General features: G+C 46.3%; 1 protein-coding gene across 1 annotated transcript in view; it reads left to right on the top strand.

Moving 5' to 3' along the window:
- LOC135519595 (low-density lipoprotein receptor-related protein 2-like) overlaps positions 1-22082 on the top strand; it is a 63927-nt gene extending 41845 nt beyond the window's left edge. Inside the window, exons 47-76 of the mRNA XM_064944834.1 lie at positions 12-307; positions 459-1125; positions 1239-1409; positions 1502-1725; positions 1940-2117; positions 2242-2438; positions 2633-2878; positions 3116-3244; positions 4463-4582; positions 5587-5703; positions 13556-13672; positions 14059-14196; positions 14459-14581; positions 14888-15016; positions 15176-15307; positions 15456-15587; positions 15959-16102; positions 16950-17115; positions 17202-17330; positions 17753-17973; positions 18243-18422; positions 18516-18635; positions 18789-18879; positions 19016-19083; positions 19533-19650; positions 19762-19888; positions 20213-20326; positions 20429-20527; positions 20614-20685; positions 20905-22082. Coding sequence (XP_064800906.1) covers positions 12-307; positions 459-1125; positions 1239-1409; positions 1502-1725; positions 1940-2117; positions 2242-2438; positions 2633-2878; positions 3116-3244; positions 4463-4582; positions 5587-5703; positions 13556-13672; positions 14059-14196; positions 14459-14581; positions 14888-15016; positions 15176-15307; positions 15456-15587; positions 15959-16102; positions 16950-17115; positions 17202-17330; positions 17753-17973; positions 18243-18422; positions 18516-18635; positions 18789-18879; positions 19016-19083; positions 19533-19650; positions 19762-19888; positions 20213-20326; positions 20429-20527; positions 20614-20685; positions 20905-21075 — 4936 coding nt within the window. The 3' untranslated portion in view covers positions 21076-22082. The remainder of the gene's footprint in view (positions 1-11; positions 308-458; positions 1126-1238; positions 1410-1501; positions 1726-1939; positions 2118-2241; positions 2439-2632; positions 2879-3115; positions 3245-4462; positions 4583-5586; positions 5704-13555; positions 13673-14058; positions 14197-14458; positions 14582-14887; positions 15017-15175; positions 15308-15455; positions 15588-15958; positions 16103-16949; positions 17116-17201; positions 17331-17752; positions 17974-18242; positions 18423-18515; positions 18636-18788; positions 18880-19015; positions 19084-19532; positions 19651-19761; positions 19889-20212; positions 20327-20428; positions 20528-20613; positions 20686-20904) is intronic.
- The last annotated feature ends 4413 nt before the right edge of the window (positions 22083-26495 follow it).

Raw genomic sequence — 26495 nt, forward strand, 5'->3', positions numbered from 1 at the left:
TTTGGTGGCAGGTGTGACCGGAGGAATGACTGCGGTGACAGCAGTGACGAGCAGGGCTGCACCTACCAGCCGTGCCAGCAGCAACAGTTCACCTGTCAAAACGGACGCTGTGTGTCACACAGCTTCATCTGTGACGGGGACAACGACTGCGGGGACGAGTCGGATGAACTAGACCACCTGTGCCGCACGCCACCGCCCACGTGCCCCCCCGGGCAGTTCAGGTGTGACAACGGACACTGTGTCCCTCTCTTTAACGTGTGTGACCGGACCGACGACTGCTCAGACAACAGTGACGAGAAGGGCTGTGGTGAGTGCATGATATCTTAAAAGCAGTAAAACAAATTCATTTAATTATAAATACAATGCCAATAAAGTATTTAGTATCACAACAGAGCAGTGTGGTGTTGAATTTATAGTCAATCTCCTCTAAAGCCTGTTCTGTCTTGTCCTGGATGCAGGTATAAATGAATGCACCAACCCCTCCATGCACCACTGCGACCACAACTGCACTGACACGCCCACCAGCTTCATCTGCACCTGTCGCCCCGGCTACCGCCTCATGTCTGACAACAAGACCTGCGACGACGTCAACGAGTGTGCGGAGACGCCCATTGTGTGTAGCCAGGTGTGTGAGAACGCCGTGGGCTCCTACATGTGTAAATGTGCCCCCGGGTTCCTACGGGAACCGGATGGCCGCAGCTGTCGTCAGAACAGCCACATCACACCCTACCTCATCTTTAGTAACCGCTATTATCTTCGTAACCTGTCCACGGACGGAGAGGCCTACTCTCTCATCTTGCAGGGCCTGACCAGCGTGGTGGCCATGGACTTTGACCGCTTGGACAAGAGGCTCTATTGGATTGACGTGGGCCGCAGGGTGATTGAGCGAATGTTCTACAACGGCAGTAACAGGGAAGTGGTGGTGAACGGGGTGCTCTATGGGGAGGGCCTGGCGGTCGACTGGGTGGGCAGGAAACTCTACTGGCTGGACAGCTTCCTGGACTGTCTCAAAGTGTCCGAACTGGACGGGCGCTTTGCTAAGAAACTGGCTGAGCACTGTGTGGATGCCGATAATACCTACTGCTTTGAAAACCCCAGGGCGCTCGTTCTGCATCCAAAATATGGGTGAGTAAATCTGCCCCATTAATCATTATACAGAGAAAAAGTGGTGTGATTGATTCTTGGTTCATTCGATAAAAGAGGTCTTTAGTAACCTAAACTGATTTGGTCCCTGTCAGATATGTCTACTGGACGGATTGGGGTGACAAAGCCTTCATAGGTCGTGTTGGAATGGACGGCACCAACAAGACAGCCATCATCACCACTAAGATCGAGTGGCCCAATGGGGTCACCATTGACTACAGCAATGACAAGCTCTACTGGTCAGATGCACATCTCAACTACATTGAGTAAGACCGTGCTTCTAATTGCCATAGAGTCTTGCTTTGTTTCCTAAATGCCTAAATGCCTCCTGTAATCCTACTCTTCCTCTTCTCCTCAGGTTCTCAGACCTGGAGGGACATCACAGACACACTGTGTATGATGGGACACTGTCCCACCCATTTGCTTTGACTGTGTTTGAGGAGACCGTGTACTGGACTGACTGGAACACCCACACAGTGGAGAAAGGCAACAAATACGACGGATCCGGCCGACAAACTCTTGCCAACACCACACACAGACCCTTCGACATCCACGTGTGCCATCCCTATAGGCAGCCAATAGGTCAGTCTCAGTCTAGGAGACAGTAATCTAAGTATCCTCTTCTCCTGTATCAACATCCCTTCCTCAACACTCAGGTTGCTATCACTTCCTTATCCTGAAGTTTCCTGCCCGTTAGGTCCATTCAAGTGTTTACGTTAAAGACAATGCCGTGCCTGTGTTTGCTCAGATGTACTGAATGTGATTGCGCTGATTCTCTGACCCCCTCTCTCCCCAGTGAACAACCCATGTGCAGTGAACAATGGAGGCTGCTCCCACCTGTGTCTGCTCCGTGACGGGGGGCGGGGTCACACCTGTGAATGCCCCGACCACTTCCAGAATGTACAGCTGGGGGGCGTGGCTCGCTGCCTGCCCATGTGCACCAGCACCCAGTATAGATGTGTGGATAATGAGCGGTGAGTGGGATTTCACCTTAAGAGTTGTACTACTATGCACTTGTTCGCTTCGTATCACATGTCCTGTGCTATAATTGAGGCATTGGTGAGCCCTGAACAGTATTGTCCCTCCTCCCCTCCACAGCTGCATCCCCATCTGGTGGAAGTGTGACGGCCAGAGGGACTGCAGAGACGGCTCTGATGAGCCCTCCACCTGCCCCAGTCGCCACTGCCCACTGGGCCAGTTTCAGTGCAACGATGGAAACTGCACCAGCCCCCACTTCCTGTGCAACAGCAACCAGGACTGCCATGATGGCTCTGATGAAGATCCCGTGCTGTGTGGTGGGTGGCATTTAGCACTGTCATTTTTGTTTCCGGAGAACACTGAGCTCGTAGGAAACATTCTTTGTAATTGTTTGATTACACTGTTTTTAACCTGTTGATTTCCCATAACCTTGTGATCGATGTTGTTAAATAGCAGCCGTGTGTGAATGTACTTCAGTGGAGGGTTAAAACTGAATTGACGGTCTGTGCAGCCACTCATCAGTGCGAGACCCACCAGTGGCAGTGTGCCAACAAGAGGTGCATCTCCGAGGCGTGGCAGTGTGACGGGGATGACGACTGTGGCGACGGCTCTGACGAGGAGCCCACCCACTGCTCCAGCAGGACCTGCCGGCCCGGTCAGTTCAAGTGCCGTAACGGCCGCTGCATCCCTCAGAACTGGAAGTGTGACGTGGACGACGACTGTGGCGACAACTCTGACGAGCCTCTGGAAGAGTGCAGTGAGTGACGCGCCCAACATCACACAGAGAATCGTGTGGTGAAAGCACACACTCAACTGTAGGGGTTGAGTGGGATTGCTACAGTGAGCCTACTGAGACCCGTTCATTCTAAACTGTGGAAAATCACAATTAACAGTTGTTTTCTCCCACCAGATATACGATTGAAAGACTTCCTCTGAAGTGTCTGTCTGCATGTTGTTCTTTGTTATTGACTTCCTTGACATGGTCTTTTCACAGTGGGGCCGTCTTATCGCTGTGACAACCACACCCAGTTTGTCTGCAGGACCAACTACCGCTGTGTGCCACTGTGGTCTGTGTGCAACGGCCATAACGACTGCAGGGACAACAGTGATGAGGAGCACTGTGGTGAGTCCACTGAAACATCAGCGTTCAGACATAAATCAACAAATGGTTCAAACCCATGGCACTGAATAATAACGTTTCTGTATGAGGTAACAATGTGTGTTGGGAGTGAATTAAGGGCTATTAGCAGAACATTACATCGTGTGACAGTGGGAGGTAGTGATGGAGAGGGTCTCACCGCCTGCTCCCCGTGAGAGAACTTTCTGGAGTTATGGCTTGTATGCGTTTGTGCGTGTGTGAAATAGTTTGCGTGTGCCTGCGTGCGCGTGTGTGCCGTTGTACGGGGCCAAGGTGCACACTGTGCTCCTTGTACCGCGCACCGATCCACACACACCAGCCATGACCCTCCCATCTCTTATCAGAGGCCCTCACTCCATTAGTGCCATCCCCGTGCTAGAGGGGAGATCCACGCTAATCTGTGTTAGAGAATGCAGCAGCAGAGCCAGGTGGAGGGATAGGAGGGATCTCCCCTCTAGAACCACTATCTTTCAAACCACCAGCACTGTGTGGTAGAGACAGCTCAGCCGAGCCCTCCTCCTCTCATGTCCTCTCCTATAGACCTGGCATAGCTCAGAGCTCACCCAATTCAGGCATGCCGCACTCCCCTCTGCATGATCAGCTCTGCTTTCATTTTTTTTTTAAACCAGATGGCACCTCTCAGTTCAAAGCTATGCGGTCTAGTTATCATCAATACTGTATTAAACAGTATGATGCACAGTGTTGAAGAATTTCTCATTAATCTGACAGTGTCTTGTAGTAGCACTGGTTGTAGCTGGAACTTAATCACTGTCTTGAAATGGTCTCAAAGAGGACAAGTAATACTGGAATGACTTTTGCTTTTATTTTGAAGTGATAAATCAACTAAATGACTGAGGGTCGGTTTCCCGGACACTTTATGAAGCCCAGTCCTGGACTACAAAAGCAAACTTAATGGACAACCTCTTAATCTTTATTGCTTAATATGTGTCTGGTAAAACCATGCCATGTGTTTGCACGAATGCAATGTTTGGGCAAAAAACATTTCAAGGAATGACTAAGGATAAGGAGGTTAATAACTAAGGATAAGGAGGATAAGAACTAAGGATAAGGAGGATAAGAACTAAGGATAAGGAGGATAAGAACTTGAGGGAAAGTGTCACTACAGGCGCATGTATATGCGTTTGAGCGTTGTCTTTTGCTTCTTATCACGTGTCACTGTGTGTGTGCCTATTGTGGTTTCAGAGGAGGTGACCTGTGACCCTCTGGGGGACTTCCGCTGTGACAACCACCAGTGTGTCCCTCTGCGCTGGAGGTGTGACGGGGACAACAACTGTGGTGATGGCTCGGATGAGCGTGCCTGCAGTGAGTTATTCAGTACCTCTACCCACCACCACTGTCTAATACTATATCTAATTAACAACCTTCACCTTAGATCCCTTGCCTGCCTCGCATTGGCACTTTTACACTGAGCCATCATGGGCCGGTTGTACAAGTTGGGCATAACAAGGTTGTAACCTCATCCATTTAAGCCCAACCTTTTTAAGTTCAACTGGTGCAACCGGCCCTACGTGTCTCCTTAGCAGTTATGGGCTAATTCACATGATTCAAAAGGCTAGATACTTGTAGGTATGGCTTTGAGTGTCTTCTAAGCGATTCTAGTGGGGGATTCCAATGTAGCTCAGACACCGTGAGTCACCCATATGAAATAGAGGTGTTGATGGCAAAGAATGGACATGTTATTGTTTTATCAGATAACAAAGTGCTCTTGTAAAAGACTTAACACTTCTGTCTTTCGGAGCAGTTTAATGTGAGGCGGGCTTATCAGCTGCTAGAGAAACAGCTTGTCAGCATGTCAGTCGGTGGGAGTGAGGGAGTCGGCCACCTCTGCCCTGGAGAATTTAAACAAGTCTGAGAGCATGCCAGCTGATGAGGATAATGTATCTGCTTCAAAGAACAACTACTAATGTGTTGTATGATGAAATTTGCTCGTTTGTTATTTGTTACTGTGGTGGTAATGCGTGGCGAGAGAACACCTCCAGTGAATTCCATCATGAACTCACCACAGAAAAATGACAGTGTGATTGGTTGGGTGCTTCGAGATCTTTTGTTAATGCAAAAAACAAGTCATAGCTCAGCGGCGCTATTGCAATTACCCTATTGAGGGACTAGAACTATGGTATTTGTCAAAGCAGTGGCTGTTTTTGTATGAAATATTATAAAACAATCCCAGAATAATGTAGTAATATGGTAATACCCTCTGTCATCTGTGTCGACATCGTGTTTGTTTGGACTGTGGCAATGACAATGAATTAAGTCTTCCCTTATGCAGTGCTAATTCTTTAGTTCCCCTCTCTGTGTTCCCCCAGGCCCGCGTGTGTGTTCGGAGAGCGAGTTTCGCTGCGACAATCTGCTCTGCATTCCCGACCGCTGGGTCTGTGACCATGACAACGACTGTGAGGACAACTCAGATGAAAGGGACTGTGGTGAGTGGAGGCTCTTTGTTTTGGTGCTGGCTCTGCTTATTAATGTGTGATGGAATACAGCACCAAGGAAAGAAGCAGTAAAACTTCACCTTTTTGAGGCACAGGATACACAGAAAGGACCACCGAAATAAATTGACGTCTTCTGTTTCAGGTTTCCTCTGGTCAGATTGTGAATTCAAGTCACTTTTCAATGTTTATTTACAGTAGTCGTGAACACAAGATCCGAATCTGAGATACCTCAGCACTTGGCATGACTGAAAATAAGTGAAGTGTATGGAGTGATATTAGTGCCAACAGAAATAGAATTTGAATTCACAAATTGAATTTGAATTGAAATGGTATCATCATGCTTAGTCCCCTCCTGTACTCCATGTCCACCCACGACTGCGTGGCCAAGCACGACTCCAACTCCATCATTAAGTTAGCTGAAGACACAACAGTGGTAGGCCTGATCACCGACAACAATGAGACAACCTATAGGAAGGAGGTCAGAGACCTGGCAGTGTGGTGCCAGGACAACAACCTCTACCTCAATGTGAGCAAGACAAAGGAGATGATCGTGGACTATAGGAAAAGGCGGGCCAAACAGGCCCCCATTAACATCGACTGGGCTGTAGTTGAGCGGGTCGAGAGTTTCATTTTCCTTGGTGTCCACATCACCAACAAACTATTATGGTCCAAACACACCAACACAGTTGTGAAGAGGGCACGACAACAGCTTTTCCCCCTTAGGAGGCTGAAAAGATTTTTATACTGCTGATACTCGCTGTTTATTATCTACCCCTACCAACATGTACAAATTACCTCAACTAACTTGTACCCCTGCACACTGACTCGGTACCGGTACCCCTGTTACAGTGCCTTGCGAAAGTATTCGGCCCCCTTGAATTTTGCGGCCTTTTGCCACATTTCAGGCTTCAAACATAAAGATATAAAACTGTATTTTTTTGTGAAGAATCAACAACAAGTGGGACACAATCATGAAGTGGAACGACATTTATTGGATATTTCAAACTTTTTTAACAAATCAAAAACTGAAAAATTGGGCGTGCAAAATTATTCAGCCCCTTTACTTTCAGTGCAGCAAACTCTCTCCAGAAGTTCAGTGAGGATCTCTGAATGATCCAATGTTGCCCTAAATGACTAATGATGATAAATACAATCCACCTGTGTGTAATCAAGTCTCCGTATAAATGCACCTGCACTGTGATAGTCTCAGAGGTCCGTTAAAAGCGCAGAGAGCATCATGAAGAACAAGGAACAAACCAGGCAGGTCCGAGATACTGTTGTGAAGAAGTTTAAAGCCGGATTTGGATACAAAAAGATTTCCCAAGCTTTAAACATCCCAAGGAGCACTGTGCAAGCAATAATATTGAAATGGAAGGAGTATCAGACCACTGAAAATCTACCAAGACCTGGCAGTCCCTCTAAACTTTCAGCTCATACAAGGAGAAGACTGATCAGAGATGCAGCCAAGAGGCCCATGATCACTCTGGATGAACTGCAGAGATCTACAGCTGAGTTGGGAGACTCAGTCCATAGGACAACAATCAGTCGTATATTGCACAAATTGTTATGAACTTGAGTGAAGACCCAAAAGCGGTTTTAACAGAAAACAGAGTTCTTTAATGAAAAAACAGGAATGGCATAAATCCTCTTCCAACGTTGTCAGCGGAACAAAAGAACGTTAGTATAGTGCAGGTGGCACCTGCCAGGCAGACTCCGACAGGACAGGACAAGGTGGAAGCAAACGAGACGACAGCTTGCTTCTGGCATCAAAAAACACAAACAAGAATCAGACACTGAAAGTAGCAGGAACAGAGAGAGAAATAGAGACCTAATCAGAGGGGGAAGAGAGAACAGGTGGGGAAAGAGAGAATGAGCTAGTTAGGGTAAATGTAGAACAGCTGAAGAATGAGAGACAGAGAAGGTAACCTAAAAAGACCAGCAGAGAGAGAGAGTGAAGAGAAAGGACAGGAACAGACATAACAAGACATGACAGTACCCCCCCCCACTCACCGAGCGCCTCCTGGCGCACTCGAGGAGGAAACCTGGCGGCAACGGAGGAAATCATCGATCAGCGAACGGTCCAGCACGTCCCGAGAGGGAACCCAACTCCTCTCCTCAGGACCGTACCCCTCCCAATCCACTAGGTACTGATGACCACGGCCCCGAGGGCGCATGTCCAAAATCTTACGAACCCTGTAGATGGGTGCGCCTCGACAAGGATGGGGGGGGAGGGACGAGCGGGGGGCGCGAAGAACGGGCTTAACACAGGAGACATGGAAGCCCGGGTGAACGCGACGAAGATAGCGCGGGAGAAGAAGTCGCACTGCGACAGGATTAATGACCTGGGAAATACGGAACGGACCAATGAACCGCGGGGCCAACTTGCGAGAAGCTGTCTTAAGGGGAAGGTTCTGAGTGGAGAGCCATACTCTCTGACCGCAACAATATCTAGGACTCTTGGTCCTACGCTTATTAGCGGCCCTCACAGTCTGCGCCCTATTACGGCAAAGTGCCGACCTGACCCCCTTCCAGGTGCGCTCGCAACGCTGGACAAAAGCCTGAGCGGAGGGGACGCAGGACTCGGCGAGCTGAGATGAGAACAGCGGAGGCTGGTACCCGAGGCTACACTGAAAAGGGGATAGACCGGTAGCAGACGAGGGAAGCGAGTTGTGGGCGTACTCTGCCCAGGGGAGCTGTTCTGACCAAGACGCAGGGTTACGAAAAGAAAGACTGCGTAAAATGCGACCAACAGTCTGATTGGCCCGTTCGGCTTGACCGTTAGACTGGGGATGAAAGCCGGACGAGAGACTGACGGAAGCCCCAATCAAACGGCAAAACTCCCTCCAAAATTGAGACGTGAACTGCGGGCCTCTGTCGGAAACGACGTCAGACGGAAGGCCATGAATTCGGAAAACATTCTCGATAATGATCTGAGCCGTCTCCTTAGCAGAAGGGAGCTTATCGAGAGGAATGAAATGAGCCGCCTTAGAGAATCTATCGACAACCGTAAGAATAACTGTCTTCCCCGCTGATGAAGGCAGTCCGGTGATAAAATCTAAAGCGATGTGAGACCACGGTCGAGAGGGAATGGGAAGCGGTCTGAGACGGCCGGCAGGAGGAGAGTTCCCAGATTTAGTCTGCGCGCAGACCGAACAAGCGGCGACAAATCGACGCGTCACGTTCCCGAGTGGGCCACCAGAAACGCTGGCGAATGGAAGCGAGCGTACCCCGAACGCCGGGGTGGCCGGCTAACTTGGCAGAGTGGGCCCACTGAAGAACGGCCGGACGAGTAGGAACGGGAACGAACAGAAGGTTCCTAGGACAAGCTCGCGGCGACGGAGTGTGAGCGAGTGCTTGCTTTACCTGCCTCTCAATTCCCCAGACAGTCAACCCGACAACACGCCCGTCAGGGAGAATCCCCTCGGGGTCGGTGGAGACCTCAGAAGAACTGAAGAGACGAGATAAAGCATCAGGCTTGGTGCTTTTTGAGCCCGGACGATAAGAAATAACAAACTCGAAACGAGCGAAAAACAGAGCCCAACGAGCCTGACGCGCATTAAGTCGTTTGGCTGAACGGATGTACTCAAGGTTCCTATGGTCAGTCCAAACGACAAAAGGAACGGTCGCCCCCTCCAACCACTGTCGCCATTCGCCTAGGGCTAAGCGGATGGCGAGCAGTTCGCGATTACCAACATCATAGTTACGTTCTGACGGCGATAAGCGATGAGAGAAAAACGCGCAAGGATGGACCTTGCCGTCAGAGAGAGAGCGCTGAGAAAGAATGGCTCCCACGCCCACCTCTGACGCGTCAACCTCAACAACAAACTGGCTAGAGATGTCAGGTGTAACAAGAATAGGAGCGGATGTAAAACGATTCTTAAGAAGATCAAAAGCTCCCTGGGCGGAAACGGACCACTTAAAGCACGTCTTAACAGAAGTAAGGGCTGTGAGGGGAGCTGCCACCTGACCGAAATTACGGATGAAACGACGATAGAAATTAGCGAAGCCCAGAAAGCGCTGCAGCTCGACGCGTGACTTAGGAACGGGCCAATCAATGACAGCCTGGACCTTAGCGGGATCCATCTTAATGCCCTCAGCGGAAATAACGGAACCGAGAAAAGGGACAGAGGCGGCATGAAAAATGCACTTCTCAGCCTTCACATAAAGACAGTTCTCCAAAAGGCGCTGGAGGACGCGTCGCACGTGCTGAACATGAATTGAGAGAGACGGAGAAAAAATCAGGATATCGTCCATGTAAACGAAAACAAAAATGTTCAGCATGTCTCTCAGGACGTCGTTAACTAGTGCCTGAAAGACAGCTGGAGCGTTAACGAGGCCGAAAGGAAGAACCCGGTATTCAAAGTGCCCTAACGGAGTGTTAAACGCCGTCTTCCACTCGTCCCCCTCCCTGATGCGCACGAGATGGTAGGCGTTACGAAGGTCCAATTTGGTGAAAAACCTGGCTCCCTGCAGGATCTCGAAGGCTGAAGACATAAGAGGAAGCGGATAACGATTCTTAACTGTTATGTCATTCAGCCCTCGATAATCCACGCATGGGCGCAGGGACCCGTCCTTCTTCTGAACAAAAAAAAACCCCGCTCCGGCGGGAGAGGAGGAGGAGACAATGGTACCGGCGTTGAGCGAAACCGACAAATAATCCTCGAGAGCCTTACGTTCGGGAGCCGACAGAGAGTATAATCTACCCCGGGGGGAGTAGTTCCCGGAAGGAGATCAATACTACAGTCATACGACCGGTGTGGAGGGAGAGAAGTGGCCTTGGAACGACTGAACACCGTGCGCAGATCGTGATACTCCTCCGGCACCCCTGTCAAATCGCCAGGCTCCTCCTGTGAAGTAGAGACAGAGGAAACAGGAGGGATAGCAGACATTAAACAGGTTACATGACAAGAAACATTCCAGGATAGGATAGTATTACTAGACCAATTAATAGAAGGGTTATGGCGCACTAGCCAGGGATGACCCAAAACAACAGGTGTAAAAGGTGAACGAAAAATTAAAAAAGAAATGGTTTCGCTATGATTACCAGAGACAGTGAGGGTTAAAGGCAGCGTCTCACGCTGAATCTTGGGGAGAGAACTACCATCTAAAGCGAACAAGGCCGTGGGCTCCCCTAACTGTCTGAGAGGAATGTCATGTTCCCGAGCCCAGGTCTCGTCCATAAAACAGCCCTCCGCCCCAGAGTCTATCAAGGCACTGCAGGAAGCAGATGAACCGGGCCAGCGGAGATGGACCGGAAAAGTAGTGCGTGATCCAGAAGGAGAGGCCTGAGTAGTTGCGCTCACCAGTAGCCCTCCTCTTACTGATGAGCTCTGGCTTTTACTGGACATGAGGTGACAAAATGACCAGCGGAGCCGCAGTAGAGACAGAGGCGATTGGTGATTCTCCGTTCCTTCTCCTTGGCCGAGATGCGGATACCCCCAGCTGCATAGGCTCAGCATCCGAGCCGGCGGAGGAGGGTGGCAGTGATGCGGCAGGTGGCAGTGATGTGGAGAGGGGAGCAGCGGAGAACGCGAGCTCCTTTCCTCGAGCTCGGCGACGAAGATCAAACTGTCGCTCTATGCGAATAGCGAGAGCTATTAAGGAGTCCAGACTGGAAGGAACCTCCCGGGAGAGGATCTCGTCCTTAACCTCGACGAGGAGACCCTCCAGAAAACGAGCGAGCAAAGCCGGCTCGTTCCAGTCACTTGAGGCAGCGAGAGTGCGAAACTCAATAGAATAATCCGTTATGGATCGATTCCCCTGACATAGGGAAGACAGGGCCCTGGAAGCCTCCTCCCCAAAAACAGAACGGTCAAAAACCCGTATCATCTCCTCCTTAAAGTCTTGATACTGGTTAATACACTCAGCCCTCGCCTCCCAGACTGCCGTGCCCCACTCACGCGCCCGTCCGGTAAGGAGAGAAATGACGTAGGCGATGCGGGCTGCGCTCCTGGAGTAAGTGTTGGGCTGGAGAGAGAACACCACATCACACTGAGTGAGGAATGAGCGGCACTCAGTGGGCTCCCCAGAGTAACACGGCGGGTTGTTGATCCTGGGCTCCGGAGACTCGGAAACCCTGGAAGTGGGCGGTGGATCGAGGTGGAGTTGGTGAACCTGTCTTGTGAGGTCGGAGACTTGGACGGCCAGGGTCTCAACGGCATGTCGAGCAGCAGACAATTCCTCCTCGTGTCTGCCTAGCATCGCTCCCTGGATCTCGACGGCGGAGTGAAAAGGGTCCGGAGCCGCTGGGTCCATTCTTGGTCTGATTCTTCTGTTATGAACTTGAGTGAAGACCCAAAAGCGGTTTTAACAGAAAACAGAGTTCTTTAATGAAAAAACAGGAATGGCATGAATCCTCTTCCAACGTTGTCAGCGGAACAAAAGAACGTTAGTATAGTGCAGGTGGCACCTGCCAGGCAGACTCCGACAGGACAGGACAAGGTGGAAGCAAACGAGACGACAGCTTGCTTCTGGCATCAAAAAACACAAACAAGAATCAGACACTGAAAGTAGCAGGAACAGAGAGAGAAATAGAGACCTAATCAGAGGGGGAAGAGAGAACAGGTGGGGAAAGAGAGAATGAGCTAGTTAGGGGAAATGTAGAACAGCTGAAGAATGAGAGACAGAGAAGGTAACCTAAAAAGACCAGCAGAGAGAGAGAGTGAAGAGAAAGGACAGGAACAGACATAACAAGACATGACACAAATCTGGCCTTTATGGAAGCATGGCAAGAAGAAAGCCATTTCTTAAAGATATCCATAAAAAGTGTTGTTTAAAGTTTGCCACAAGCCACCTGGGAGACACACCAAACATGTGGAAGAAGGTGCTCTGGTCAGATGAAACCAACATTGAACTTTTTTGGCAACAATGCAAAATGTTAAGTTTGGCGTTAAAGCAACACAGCTCATCACCCTGAACACCATCCCCACTGTCAAACATGGTGGTGTCATCATCATGGTTTGAGCCTGCTTTTCTTCAGCAGGGACAGGGAAGATGGTTAAAATTGAAGGGAAGATGGATGGAGCCAAATACAGGATCATTCTGGAAGAAAACCTGATGGAGTCTGCCAAAGACCTGAGACTGGGACGGAGTTTTGTCTTCCAACAAGACAATGATCCAGAACATAAAGCAAAATCTACAATGGAATGGTTGTAAAATAAACATATCCAGGTGTTTGGCCAAGTCAAAGTCCAGACCTGAATCCAATCGAGAATCTGTGGAAAGAACTGAAAACTGCTGTTCACAAATGCTCTCCATCCAACCTCACTGAGCTCGAGCTGTTTTGCAAGGAGGAATGGGAAAAAATGTCAGTCTCTCGATGTGCAAAAGACATACCCCAAGCGACTTACAGCTGTAATTCCAGCAAAAGGTGGCGCTACAAAGTATTAACTTAAAGGGGCTGAATAATTTTGCACGCCCAATTTTTCAGTTTTTGATTTGTTAAAAAAGTTTGAAATATCCAATAAATGTCGTTCCACTTCATGATTGTGTCCCACTTGTTGTTGATTCTTCACAAAAAAATACAGTTTTATTTATTTTTGAAGCCTGAAATGTGGCAAAAGGTCGCAAAGTTCAAGGGGGCCGAATACTTTCGCAAGGCACTGTATGTTATTTTATTGTTACTTTTTATTACATTTCTTACTTTAGTTTATTTAGGAAATATTTTCTTAACTCTATTTCTTGAACTGCATTATTGGTTAAGGGCATTTAAAGTAAGCATTTCACGGTAAGGTCAGTGTAGTCCAAAGACCTGTTGGATTTGGCGCATGTGACAATAACATTTGATTTGATTAATGCCTACAGTCTGAGTGATGAGTTGTGTGCTGGCACGGCTGTGTTGCAGAGCTGCGGACCTGTCACCCGGGCTACTTCCAGTGTGGCAGTGGCCACTGCATCGTCGACCGGTTCAAATGTGACGGCAACGCCGACTGCCTGGACTACACTGACGAGACATCATGTCGTAAGTGTTATGTGTCATCGTGGATTTGTCAATGGGCTGATGTCAAGTACAACACTCCCAGTGAGCAAAACTTGTTGAAAAGACGTCATTTCAACGGCAAAACCGGTTAACATGACATATTTTCAACCAATTTTACTCACTGGTCTCCTTTCTCCTCAGAGGTCCAGAACTATTATGTTACTACAGCACCCTCTACAGTTATTTATTTAATTTATTAGTCAAACATTTGTATTTAACTTTTATTTAACTAGACAAGTCAGTTGAGAACAAATTCTTACTTACTATAACGGCCTACACCATCCAAACCACTCAGGAGCCCCCAATCTTAAGTTTAAAAATTACAAACATGAATTTGAATTGTAATGGTCCATTTCTTTCATTTGCAGCAACCCGTTATCCCAATAGCACGTATTGCCCACCGTTCCTGTTTGAGTGTAGGAACCATGTGTGTGTGCAGCCCTACTGGAAATGTGACGGAGACAACGACTGTGGAGACCACTCAGATGAGGAGCTCCATCTCTGCTGTAAGGCCAATGTCCCTTCCATGCCTACACTGTTCCTTAAATAGTTACATTGTTGAATGAAACCTTTTTCTTTAACAATGAGACATTTTACCTTGAGATTGAGCCTGGCCATGACCTAGGGCCGTATTTATCAAGGATCTCAGAGTAGGAGTGCTGATTTGTCCTTAATAGTCTGATTTGTTGTGATCAAAAAAGGGAAAGCTGATCCTAGATGACTTTTGAGACGCTTGATAAAACACGGGCCCTGGTCTTGTCTCCCTAGTGGGCATCCCGTGTGACCCGCCGTTCCGTTTCCGCTGTGACAACAACCGGTGCATCTACAGCCATGAGCTCTGCAACTCGGTGGACGACTGTGGGGACGGCACTGACGAAAAAGAGGAGCACTGTAAGTACAATCGCAAGTTACAATACTGTCATATATTGCCCCATCTCCATGGGAGGTTGGAGTACATATAGCCCATCATTGTATGAACATTATGTAGGCAACATCCCAAATGGCACCCCTTTTCCCTTTATTGTGGACCACATTGGACCAGGAGCCATAGGGTTCTGGTCAAAAGTAGTGCATTTTATAGGGAATAGGGTGCCGTTTGGGACAAATTTGTCATGTTAGCAAAGGTTATTGTCCATCCGATTGTCCATGTCTTTCACTCTCTGAAATGGTTGACATGATGTGTTGTGTTTGTCACAGGCCAGACCCCGACACATGGGCCCTGTTCAGCAGATCAGTTCAAATGCAGTAATGGCCAGTGCATCCCTCTGCAGTATGCCTGTGACGACTATGATGACTGTGGAGACCATTCTGACGAGCTGGGCTGCAGTGAGTAACCCACCCAACTCAGTAACCTCAGTCTTCCCTCTCCATCTCAATCATCATAAACCGTCATCTTATTGCTAAGCTATATGGCTGTTTGTATAATACTGAAGTGATAGTAACTGTCAACCCTCATAATGTGACATGTACATGTGCTCTCCCCAGATGTTGGCAGTGGGCGCTACTGCAGTGAGAACATCTGTGAGCACAATTGCACAGACCTAACAGGTGGAGGCTTCCTCTGCTCCTGCAGGCCTGGATACCAACCCAGCCAGACAGACAGGAACACCTGTGAAGGTACAGGAAGCATTAGTACAAGCTGAATACGGAAACACCACTCTGTACCAATGTCACACCCTTTTAAAACCTCTTATGATTTCCTCTGCTTGTGCTATTATTAACCTTTGGCTTTCTCTGTGTTTTTCCTGTTGTGTTTGGTGAACAGACGTCAACGAGTGTGAGGTCTACGGGACGTGTCCACAGGAGTGTCAGAACTCCAAGGGAAGCTACGAGTGTTTCTGTGCCCAGGGCTTCCGCTCAGTCAGCGAGCAGCACGGCATTGAGTGTGCTGCTGAGGGTAAGAGCTTAGCTGGACAAGTCGTTCTGCCTGCGTTCCAAATGGCACACTATTCACCTTGTAGTGCAGCTACGCTCTGGTCAATAGTAATGTACTGTATAGAGAAGAGGGTTGCCATTTGGAACGCAACCTCTATCTGTGAGTGCTCTGGAGTAGAATGCCTGAATGTTAAAAGGATACTTTGGGATTTTGACAATACTAGCAGATACCCATAGAAACTACGTCTAACTTACTTCATACTGGACACAGAGATATAAAAATGGTATCCATGAGTTCATCTGACTCTGGGGAAGTAGACAAAGGGCCTCATTGCCACAATTACGAAGTATCTCTTTGAGGATGGGACCATATTTCACCATTCTCCATTCCAGGAAACTCACCAGTGCTGCTTCTGCCTGACAACGTGAGAATTCGCCGCTTCAACTTGTCATCGGAGCAGTATTCAGACTACGTGGACAACGCCGAGCACATCCAGGCTCTAGACTACCAGTGGGATCCAGAGGGCATCGAACTCAGTAAGACCTTCACCTCAACTAGTTAACTAGTCAGTGCCATTTGGCTCATGTGAAGAGCACTCTGAGAGTGATACAGTGACTGGGGAGGTTTTCAGCAGAAACATAATTTTTACTCCACTTCATGAGGAACCAAACAGAAGCAAAGTGGCCAAAACGGGGAGGGACTACCTGAACTTGTCCAATAAGAAACACATTTTTGTTTTTCCGTTGCACAAATCAAAAATCAAATCAAATGTATTTATATAGCCCTTCGTACATCAGCTGATATCTCAAAGTGCTGTACAGAAACCCAGCCTACAACCCCAAACAGCAAGCAATGCAGGTGTAGAAGCACGGTGGCTAGGAAAAACTCCCTAGAAAGGCCAAAACCTAGGAAGAAGCCTAGAGAGGAACCAGGCTATGTGGGGTGGCCAGTCCTCTTCTGGCTGTTGCCGGGTGGAGATTATAACAGAACATGGCCAAGATGTTCAAATGTTTATAAATGACCAGCATGGTCAAAAAATAATAATCACAGGCAGAACAGTTGAAACTGGAGCAGCAGCACGGCCAGGTGGACTGTGGACAGCAAGGAGTCATCATGTCAGGTAGTCCTGAGGCATGGTCCTAGGGCTCAGGTCCTCCGAGAGAGAAAGAAAGAGAGAATTAGAGAGAGAGTATCCTTAAATTCACACAGGACACCGGATAGGACAGGAGAAGTACTCCAGATATAACAAACTGACCCTAGCCCCCCGACACATAAACTACTGCAGCATAAATACTGGACGCTGAGACAGGAGGGGTCAGGAGACACTGTGGCACCATTTTGCAATGATGTACACCTCTGAATATGACTCTATTGTGCTCTCAGGTATTGTGTACTGGACGGTCCTGGGCCGAGGCTCTCAGTTTGGCTCTATCAAGCGAGCCTACATGACCACATTCAATGACAACGGCAATAACCCAGTGAAGGAGTTGGATCTGAACCTGAGATATGTTGCCAACCCTGACGGTATCGCTGTGGACTGGATTGGAGGGTACAACTCCTTCATTATTGCTTACTATATTTGCTTTTAAGAATACATGTTTGCATTCAATCTAACAGCTTATCTTGGTTTCACAGTCACATTTACTGGACTGACGCAGGGACCAACCGAATTGAAGTGGCAAAGCTAGATGGGCGCTACAGGAAGTGGTTGATCCATAATGACCTGGACCAGCCAGCTGCTATCGTTTTGAATCCAGCACTTGGGTACGGAAGTGAACAACTACAGTGGCATAGGGGGCTTCTTTGTTTGTTCCGAAGAAGAGTGTGTGTGTGTGTGTGTGTGTGTGTGTGTGTGTGTGTGTGTGTGTGTGTGTGTGTGTGTGTGTGTGTGTGTGTGTGTGTGTGTGTGTGTGTGTGTGTGTGTGTGTGTGTGTGTGTGTCAGTGTATTAGTGTGCGTGTGATTGATAGCATTTCAACTGTAATAACCATGCTTCAATTGAGTTAGTTTAATATTCAGCCTTAGCTACTGTGGTGCACACTTCTGTTGCTCCACGCACCTCAGAGGCACGTTCACTTCATAATAAGCTAATATAGTGTATCCTCTCAGATATAACAGCATTGTGGAGTGATCAACATTTGTTAACAAAAACACTCTGTTAAGCATATGTGACTGTGCATTTCCCAGAACCATGTACTGGACAGACTGGGGCAGGAGACCCAGGATTGAGTCTGCCTGGATGGATGGGCAACACAGGCAGGTTCTGTTGGATGAGGATCTGGGCTGGCCCACTGGACTGACTCTGGACTACCTGAATGGAGACAGGATCTACTGGTGTGACTCCAAGGAGAACATCATAGAGTCCATGAAGCCGGACGGCACCGAGAGGAAGACCATCATGTCAGGAGGTCAGAACCCACTGAGACCTTTCTTAGGTTGCGTCTCAAATGGGACCCTATTCCCTATATAGTGCACTACTTTTGACCAAGGCCCCTAGTAAGTGCATTATGTAGGGAATATATCACCATTTGGGATGCAGCCATAGATGCTGCTAACATGCTGGTGATATATTCTTTATAATAACTACTTTATTAACTCCCTTAATAGTTAATGATTGAATCAGACCACACATCTATTGAAATGGTGGCTAATTAAGCATGGCCATTTTCTGCTTCAGATATTGGTAATCCCTACAGCCTGGATGTCTTTGAGGGCCACGTGTACTGGACGACCAAGGAGCGGGGTGAAGTCTGGAAGGCTGATAAGTTTGGGAAGGAGGACAAAGTGAAGGTGCTGACCATCAACCCCTGGCTGACTCAAGTCCGCATCTACCAGGAGCACAGATACAACCGCTCAGGTTAGAGTTTGTCAAGTCTAAAACAAACACTCTGTAGTTTTCTCCTGTCTGGTGAGTATATACGGTAGTTACAGGTCTCCTCTTCCCTCTCAGTGCCCAACCCCTGTAAGGATGTGTGCAGTCACCTGTGCTTGATCCGGCCTGGAGGCTACACCTGCACCTGCCCCCAAGGCTCATCCCTGGTGGGCTTCAACTCCAACGAATGTAATGCAGGTATGGTCTATAAAGGAAATCCCATCACATGTGAATGCAGCCTCGCTGCACCATGCACCATTGATAATTGAAATCATACTCTATACGTGCATGGCTGCTCAGACGTTGTTGTGTGACGTTGTGGTGACGTTGTGGTGGCTTTCACTCCTGCAGCCATTGAGGCTCCAGTCTTAATGCCCCCTGCATGCAGATGCATGAACGGCGGGACCTGCTACACTGACGAAGGGGCCCTGCCCAAGTGCAAGTGAGTTCAGCAGCTGGTCTCAGGAAGTCGATTCGTTGTCATATTATTATAACATGGAACAACACAGCCACAAGCCATATGAGTGTTTCGTTCCACCCCATGAATAAACATTTGTTTTTTGTCTTTTCTTTTGCAGGTGTCAGTATGGCTATGCAGGGACTTACTGTGAGATGGGAAAGTCCAGGGGTGCCCCTGCAGGAGAAGGTACAGTAAAAAGTGAGACAAGAAGAGGAACGTCTATATATAGATTTCACCCCAGACATGTCAGTCCAACGTGCCAGTCTTCATACAACATTTCTGATTGGTGGTTCATGATGAAGCAGTTACACAACATTGACTGGGCCAAGTAACACTCTTTTCGTCATACTGTTGTCTCACAAGTCATTATAATTGGACCGTGAGATTTGTTTTGACTCAGCAAACACTAAAGCTGTTTTTCTTTCCAGTAAAAGATTACTAAGTTCACTAGCTAATAAAAAGCCAAATACCATAATCTTTTAACTTCAATTTTCAGTATGTCAGCAAAGTAATAGGTCATTACCAGCAATAAGTGACAAATTGTTTTTGTTTTGGACTACTGATACATGTTTCACAAATGATTAGTAGAAATATTCTGGAATAAACTTGTTGCTTGCTGACATCTTTGTCTTCAGCAGTTGCTGCACTGTTAATAGTGATTATCATCATCATCATCGGAGTGTTGGCTGTTGGGATTTTCCTCAACTACAAACGAACTGGCTCCTTAATGCCGTCCATGCCCAATCTACCCAGGTAGGTTCTCAGCTCACCTGCTCTCAAACATCTGTGCTTGTCTCTGTCGTAACGTTTCAGACGAGAGCCTCACATTGTTGTGACATTTTCTTTTCTGTCTTTCTTTTCAAGCCTTAGCAGTCTGGTGAAAACGGGTGACACGGGCAATGGGGTGACGTTTCGCTCGGGTGACAATGTCACAATGGATCTGGGACCTCCACCCCTCGGGGTGTCATTCAATGACAGGGCCATGCAGTTGGTAAGCACTGGATTGTGTCGGTTTAGCACTTAGTGGTGTCACTGCATCTTCAGACAGCACCATCAGCATTTGAATCCTTTGTTAGGCCTGTGAGACCCCGGTTGACTTTAGCCCTTTGGACGTCTGATATTGTACATTATTAACAAGACTAAGAGTCAACACATTCCCAGCCAGGGTTGGTTTGCTCTGTAGTTAATAAAGTAAAGCACAAATTGCAGGGCATTGACTTCATAGTAAGAGCTTGAAATACATGTAGGTGATAGATAGCAATGCTGTTCGAATCACCTTTGATGGACATGATGAATAACAGTACGTCTCGTTCAGGATGGGAACTGCGCGGTGGAAGCGGGGAGGACGCCAATCACGTTTGAGAACCATCTGTATGCCCCTGGAGCAGCGGGATCGTCTGGTGATCCTGCTGTCATCCACGCCACACAGGTGCGCAAGACAACACTGTTGCATGAACATTCCTAGGGCAGGTGGGATTGACATCATTGTTAAACCAATACTAGTTGTTCTGCACTGTTTTACTCCAAACAGGTGACGGTTACTGTTAGCGGCGAGCAGATCGAGAAGAACCATACAGAGCAGATTGTGAGCACTGTGGACAGTTCAACAGCCAGAGCCAAGCCTGTTCAGGTGACTCTCCCTTTCTGTACTTGTATCATTAGGCAAAGGATAGGGATTATATTGGAACATACAGCAATGGTGTCCTACTTTTTCAGGAGTCAATGTGGAGTGCCTTCAGAAGGAAATTGAAGCCAAGCTTAACTTTTGAAAACCCTATCTACTCAGAGGTAAGTCCAATACTGACTCCCAATGAGCATTTGGGAGGTGACTGTCTCTATGCTTCATATCTCTCAGGACCTGTTCCCTTTTGAGACATGGCTATTCTACAGTGGAGAATGTACTCCTAACTGTTTGAGGTTAGCTTCTGATTGCTCCTAAGAGGTGACCAGATGTTGGGTTTGTGTTGACCTGTTTTCTGCTTAGTCATCCCCTTATTGTTTTTTCAGATGCAGAATGAAAAAGCAGTAGGAAGCAATGAGGACAGTTCCTCCACTGACCCCTCTCCCTTTGCCCCAACTGCCAAACGCCTGAAGAGGGATCGTCCCAGCACCTACTCGCCAACTGAGGACACTTTCCAAGACACAGCAAACCTCGTCAAAGAGGACAATGATGTATGACCCCCTTTCTCACAGATTGGAATCAGAGACACACTCTCCTTTGCACAGAATCCCTTTTTATACGTAGCCTGTCTACAAAACTAAGATTGATTTGTGAAAAGAAATTAGACAAACATTTCTTTAGCATACAGAAAAGAGGTCTGTTCACGACTATATCTTCTGATATTTCTCATGCCAATTCATGTTTCATGATTCTTTTTTTTATTGTGATATACTGTCTGTATATCTTTGCACTGAAACTGCTGATAGAGATGTTATAAATATGTTGTACATTTGTAAATTTGAACAGTACGATTTTTGTTGATAATCTATTTCCAACAGCCAAGAGGATATTATCTTATCCATAATGCTTCATAAACAAAACAAAGAACAGGCGGAGTGCATTGTGAATTAGGACAATGTTTTTAAAGGATAATTCATTATTTTTGCCACTGGTCAAAACTGAATGTGTATGCATTTCATCTTGCATGTTTATATACCTCATTTCAGGGCTTATAAAAACAAACAAAGCTAAACAAATACAAATGGATCCAATTCCTGTGCTATTACCATAGCTTTCCTAAATCTATGGATGCTGTCAAAAGAAAACTATGAAAATTCCGAATATCTCAAAGGATAGTATGTTAAGCATACTTACATGGTAATTAAGATCAAAATGATAAACAATGTTCCCTGACTTTTTTTTCATATTTAAATGAAAATGATCATATTTTAGTTTTAAAAAATTGTATGAATAATGATGTCCTCTTTCAAATTCATTTGGAACAATACTTGAATATGCCCATGATTTTAATGTGTGAAGATGTATCATTTTGGACACATCCAGTGACTCTCTGGAGCTGGTAAAGTCCAATAGCAAAATATCCATATCTGGAGATACAGAATTTGGTCAGGTCATTAAACAAAGAATCTGACTGTAATTTTCTAAACATGGGCTATAAATCCTGTGTTCTTGATTGTTTTGTATTTTGAAAAACAACAAATAAAAACTGTGTCACTGATCATTCTGAATACTGTATACTCAGATGGTTTTCTATATAGCAAAGTGAGAGACAAAATGTATGCTGCTGAGACGTAAAATGAATACATTTTTTGTTTTGTAACACAATCTTAACGTTCTGTTTTTCTTACCTTGAAATATATTGTGATTAACCAAAAGTCTGTTTGAGACAATTAACTAACTCAAATGCATACAAACCTCTAACACACACACAAAGTGTATTTTGTAGGCACCACAGTAAGATTTAATATCAATATTCATGAATTATTCCCTATCTGCACTACATACACCATTGATCATCTATGTAGTATCAACATCCCTGAAATGCAGTTAATGCATGTAATTCAATCTAAAACGTATCATAGATGTGCTTGATAAAGGGAAAAAGTCCACTGGCTTGTGTTTGCCACACCCACTTGGTTTGCATGGATCTTTCTGTCGCCATTGGGGACAGGAAGTAGAACAGCGACGGCGAAGTCTGCTATGAATACAGGGAGGTAGGACAGGGGGACCCAGTTGAGCTTGGCATCCCCAAAAGTTGAGTAGCGTGTCTGTGGGTGGCGAGCTGTAAGGGCATGCAACTGGTCACTTTGGAGATGTCTGAACTGCACAGGAGACAAAGGGAGAAATCATGAGCTTTTACATCTGTCATATACTGTAGACTACGGAAATGGATGACAGACAGACATGTACCTTTGTAATGACATGACTAAACTATTTGAAGAACATACAGTATACAGTATCTACTCATATTCGTCAAAGAGGTTGGGTCTATATGAGTTCTTGACCTCTTCGGGAAGACGATTCCACAGTGTCTGGTGGTCTGCTTCCATAAGGTCCAGCCCCACTTTGACATTCTGCGAATCCCGCCTGAACATAAAAGCAGGCAGCTTAGAGTTGTTATGTAGCTAATACATGCTTACATCTATGAATAACTCTGCGGTGAGAATCTCCACTGAGTGTACAACACATTAAGAACACCTGCTCTTTCCATGACATAGACTGACCAGGTGAATCCAGTTGAAAGCTATGATCCCTTATTGATGTCACTTGTTAAATCCACTTCAACCAGTGTAGATGAAGGGGAGGAGACAGGTTATAGATGTTTAAGCCTTGAGACAACTCCATATTAGGAAGGTATTCCTAATGTTTGGTATACTCAGTGTATATCTCTAACTCGCACTGCACAGTTACATAATAAAATGCTCAGAAATCAATCAGTAGTTTGCAAAGTTTAATGTAATGTAAAACAATGTCACACTACCCAAGGCTGTCAGAGAAGGCCTCCACACCATACTTGGATAGACAGTAGTCTCCTCCATTGAGGGAAAGCCTTCCCCGGGGATACTGGCAACATTGACCACGCTTCGTTGAGCCTTCTTTAAGAGCGGGAGGAACTTCAGGGTCACTTCAATCAGACCTATTAAATTCACATCCAGAACCTTCTTGAAGTTCTCCAACTGCATCCATTCAGTGGGGCCTATGGGTGAGGTCCCCCCAGCGTTGTTGATCAGTCCCCAGAAACCTGACTCAGAGAGGTAGAGAGAAATATGTGAGTGAAAGGTACACTGCCAGGGTTGATTTATTTCCATAACAGAATGAAAAAGCAATGTTGGACTGACCAAGATACTTTCAAATAGATGATACATAAAAGTTTCAAATCAATACATTGGACATCAGAGCAACCTTGAGGGAATACTATTTGAGTCAGGAAATTATGTTCATATGAAAGGTAAGATATACAAAACCTTGCAGAGAGCCTATCCAGCTGACAATCTCTTAGAACACTATTTTAACTATTGGAACCCGATGGGTTACACAAAATTGCTCTGGTCAATCATCTTGAAAAAAAAAACGTAGTAACCGACACAACCCTGTACATTGCCACTGTTTAGTAAAATAAATGTTAAAACAAAGTATTTTCCACTCAGAGAAGGCTTCTACTGTACTGAACAAAAATATAAATGCAACATGTAAAGTGTTGGTCCCATGTTTCATGAGCTGAAATAAAAGATCCCACAAATGTTCCAAAAGCTTATTTCTCTCCAATTTTGTACACACAATTGTTTAGATCCCTGTTAGTGAGCATTTATTATTTGCCAAAAGAATCCAGCCACCTCACAGTGGCTGATTAAACAGCATAATTATTACACAAGGACACCTTGTGCTGGGGACAAGGCCACTCTAAAATGTGCAGTTTTGAGGGAGTGTGCAATTGGCATGCTGACTGCAGGAATGTCCACCAGAGCTGTTGCCAGATTTGATGTTCATTTATCTACCATAAGCCGCCCCCAACTTCATTTTAGAGAATTTGCCAGTACGATCAACCGGCCTCACAACTGCATACCACGTGTAACCATGCCAGCCCAGGACCTCCATATCCAGCTTCTTCACCTGCAGGATCATCCGAGACCAGCCACCCGGACAGCTGATAAAAAACTGTGGGTTTGCACAAACAAAGAATCTCTGCACAAACTGTCAGAAACCGTCTCAGGGAAGCTCATCTGCGTGCTTGTCGTCCTCACCAGGGTCTTGACCTGACTGCAGTTCGGAGTCGTAACCGACTTCAGTGGGGAAATGATCACCTTTGATGGCCACTGTCACACTGGAGAAGTGTGCTCTTCACAGATGAATCCCAGTTTCAACTGCACCGGGCAGATAGCTTGTATGGCATCGTGCGGGCACATGGTTTGCTGATGTGGACAGAGTTCACCATGGTGGCAGTGGGGTTATGGTATGGGCAGGCATAAGCTACAGACAACAAACACAATTGCATTTAATCAATGGCAATTTGAATGCACAGAGATACCTTGATGAGGTCCTTAGGCCCATTGTCGTGCCATTCATCCGCAGCCGTCACCTCATGTTTCAGCATGATAATGCACGGCCCCATGTTGCAAGGATCTGTACACAATTCATGGAAGTTGAAAATGTCCCAGTTCTTCCATGGCCTGCATACGACAGCGTGTTCCAGTTCCCACCGTTATCCAGCAACTTTGGACAGCCATTGAAGAGGAGTGGGACAACATTCCACATGCCACAATCAACAACCTGATTAACTCTGCGAAGGAGATGGGCCGTGCTGCACGAGGCAAATAGCAGTCACACCAGATACTGATTGGTTTTCTGATCCAAGCCCCTACTTTTTTATTTAAAGGTATTTGTGACCAACAGATGCATATCTGCATTCCGAGCCATGTGAAATCCATAGATTAGGGCCTAATCTATTTAGTTTGTCTGATTTCCTTATATGAACTGTAACTCAGTAAAATCTTTGAAATGGTTCCATTTATATTTTTGTTCAGTGTACATGTAATCCTACATTGATGCCCCCTAGTGAAACCTGTGTCCCATCAATAGCTAGTTGAATTCTGGGAATGTCAAATGGCAATTCATCTTTAACCAGATATTTTAAATCTACTATAATCCCAGCTGGGTGTATGCAGCAAACCTTTAATAAATCTTCCATTCCATTTAATCTGCTTGTGAAAATGTGTGAAAGGATACACGGCATGCTTGTGGATCTTGCACCACATATAATGTATTTCATTCTATAGGGGTCTATGTGGTCTATGTATAGAAGTAGTATTTCAAAGCTTGGGACCGCCATAAATCAATATGTTTTAGTGTTCATTGGAAGGAAATAGATTAAAGCTTGACATTAAAGCATGAATATTGCAATTAGGCAACTAATTAAAATCCCATAGATCATTTCTGCAATGCAGAACAAACTTAGCGGATGACTAGCAAAAGTTTGTCATCACTGTGTCCATATTATGGCAGGTATTCTAGATGTTTCCTCGGCAGCTCTCAGGGTGACAGTGGTTTGAAAATATGCAGATTTATGGGTCAGTTAAGAGGGTTGCAAGGTAGTCAACCACCCCTATCTCGTTTTTATCTCTCCCAGTGCCTGCCTCTGACTGGCACCCTATCCACCCCCTGAACAGAACTGTGTTCAGTCTGGGAGAGGCCACAGCCTTCAAATCCGAGCCACCTTTCTCAGTGAAACATGGGGATATTACATGAAACCCCTTTCGGTCAAGCCGACTTGCCACCAAATTTCCACTGCCCATGATAAAGACATGTTTCTTGTCAAAATCTTCCATTTTGAAAGAATCTCTAATAAACCAGGCGATGGTTATGGCTGTAACTGAAATGAGAGTGGAAGACAGGGCCAAATGTGATAAAACATATATATTTGTTGGTCTATTTCATAATACATTTATTGCAATGTAATACATGTTTTTATTTTTTAATAACAGACAAGGAACTTTATCAATCTCAACTGAGAAAAATCTACCAGATATTCTCTTCAGAGACCACAGGGAAGACCTGTAAGGAGTCATTTCAGTTATAGAAGGGTATTTTTTCAGTAACACATTTTTTCCTTCTTCTTCAAAACACTTACACCAGAGAAAGC

The sequence above is a fragment of the Oncorhynchus masou genome, chromosome 29, assembly GCF_036934945.1.
Source record: "Oncorhynchus masou masou isolate Uvic2021 chromosome 29, UVic_Omas_1.1, whole genome shotgun sequence".
Taxonomy (NCBI): Eukaryota; Metazoa; Chordata; class Actinopteri; order Salmoniformes; family Salmonidae; genus Oncorhynchus; species Oncorhynchus masou.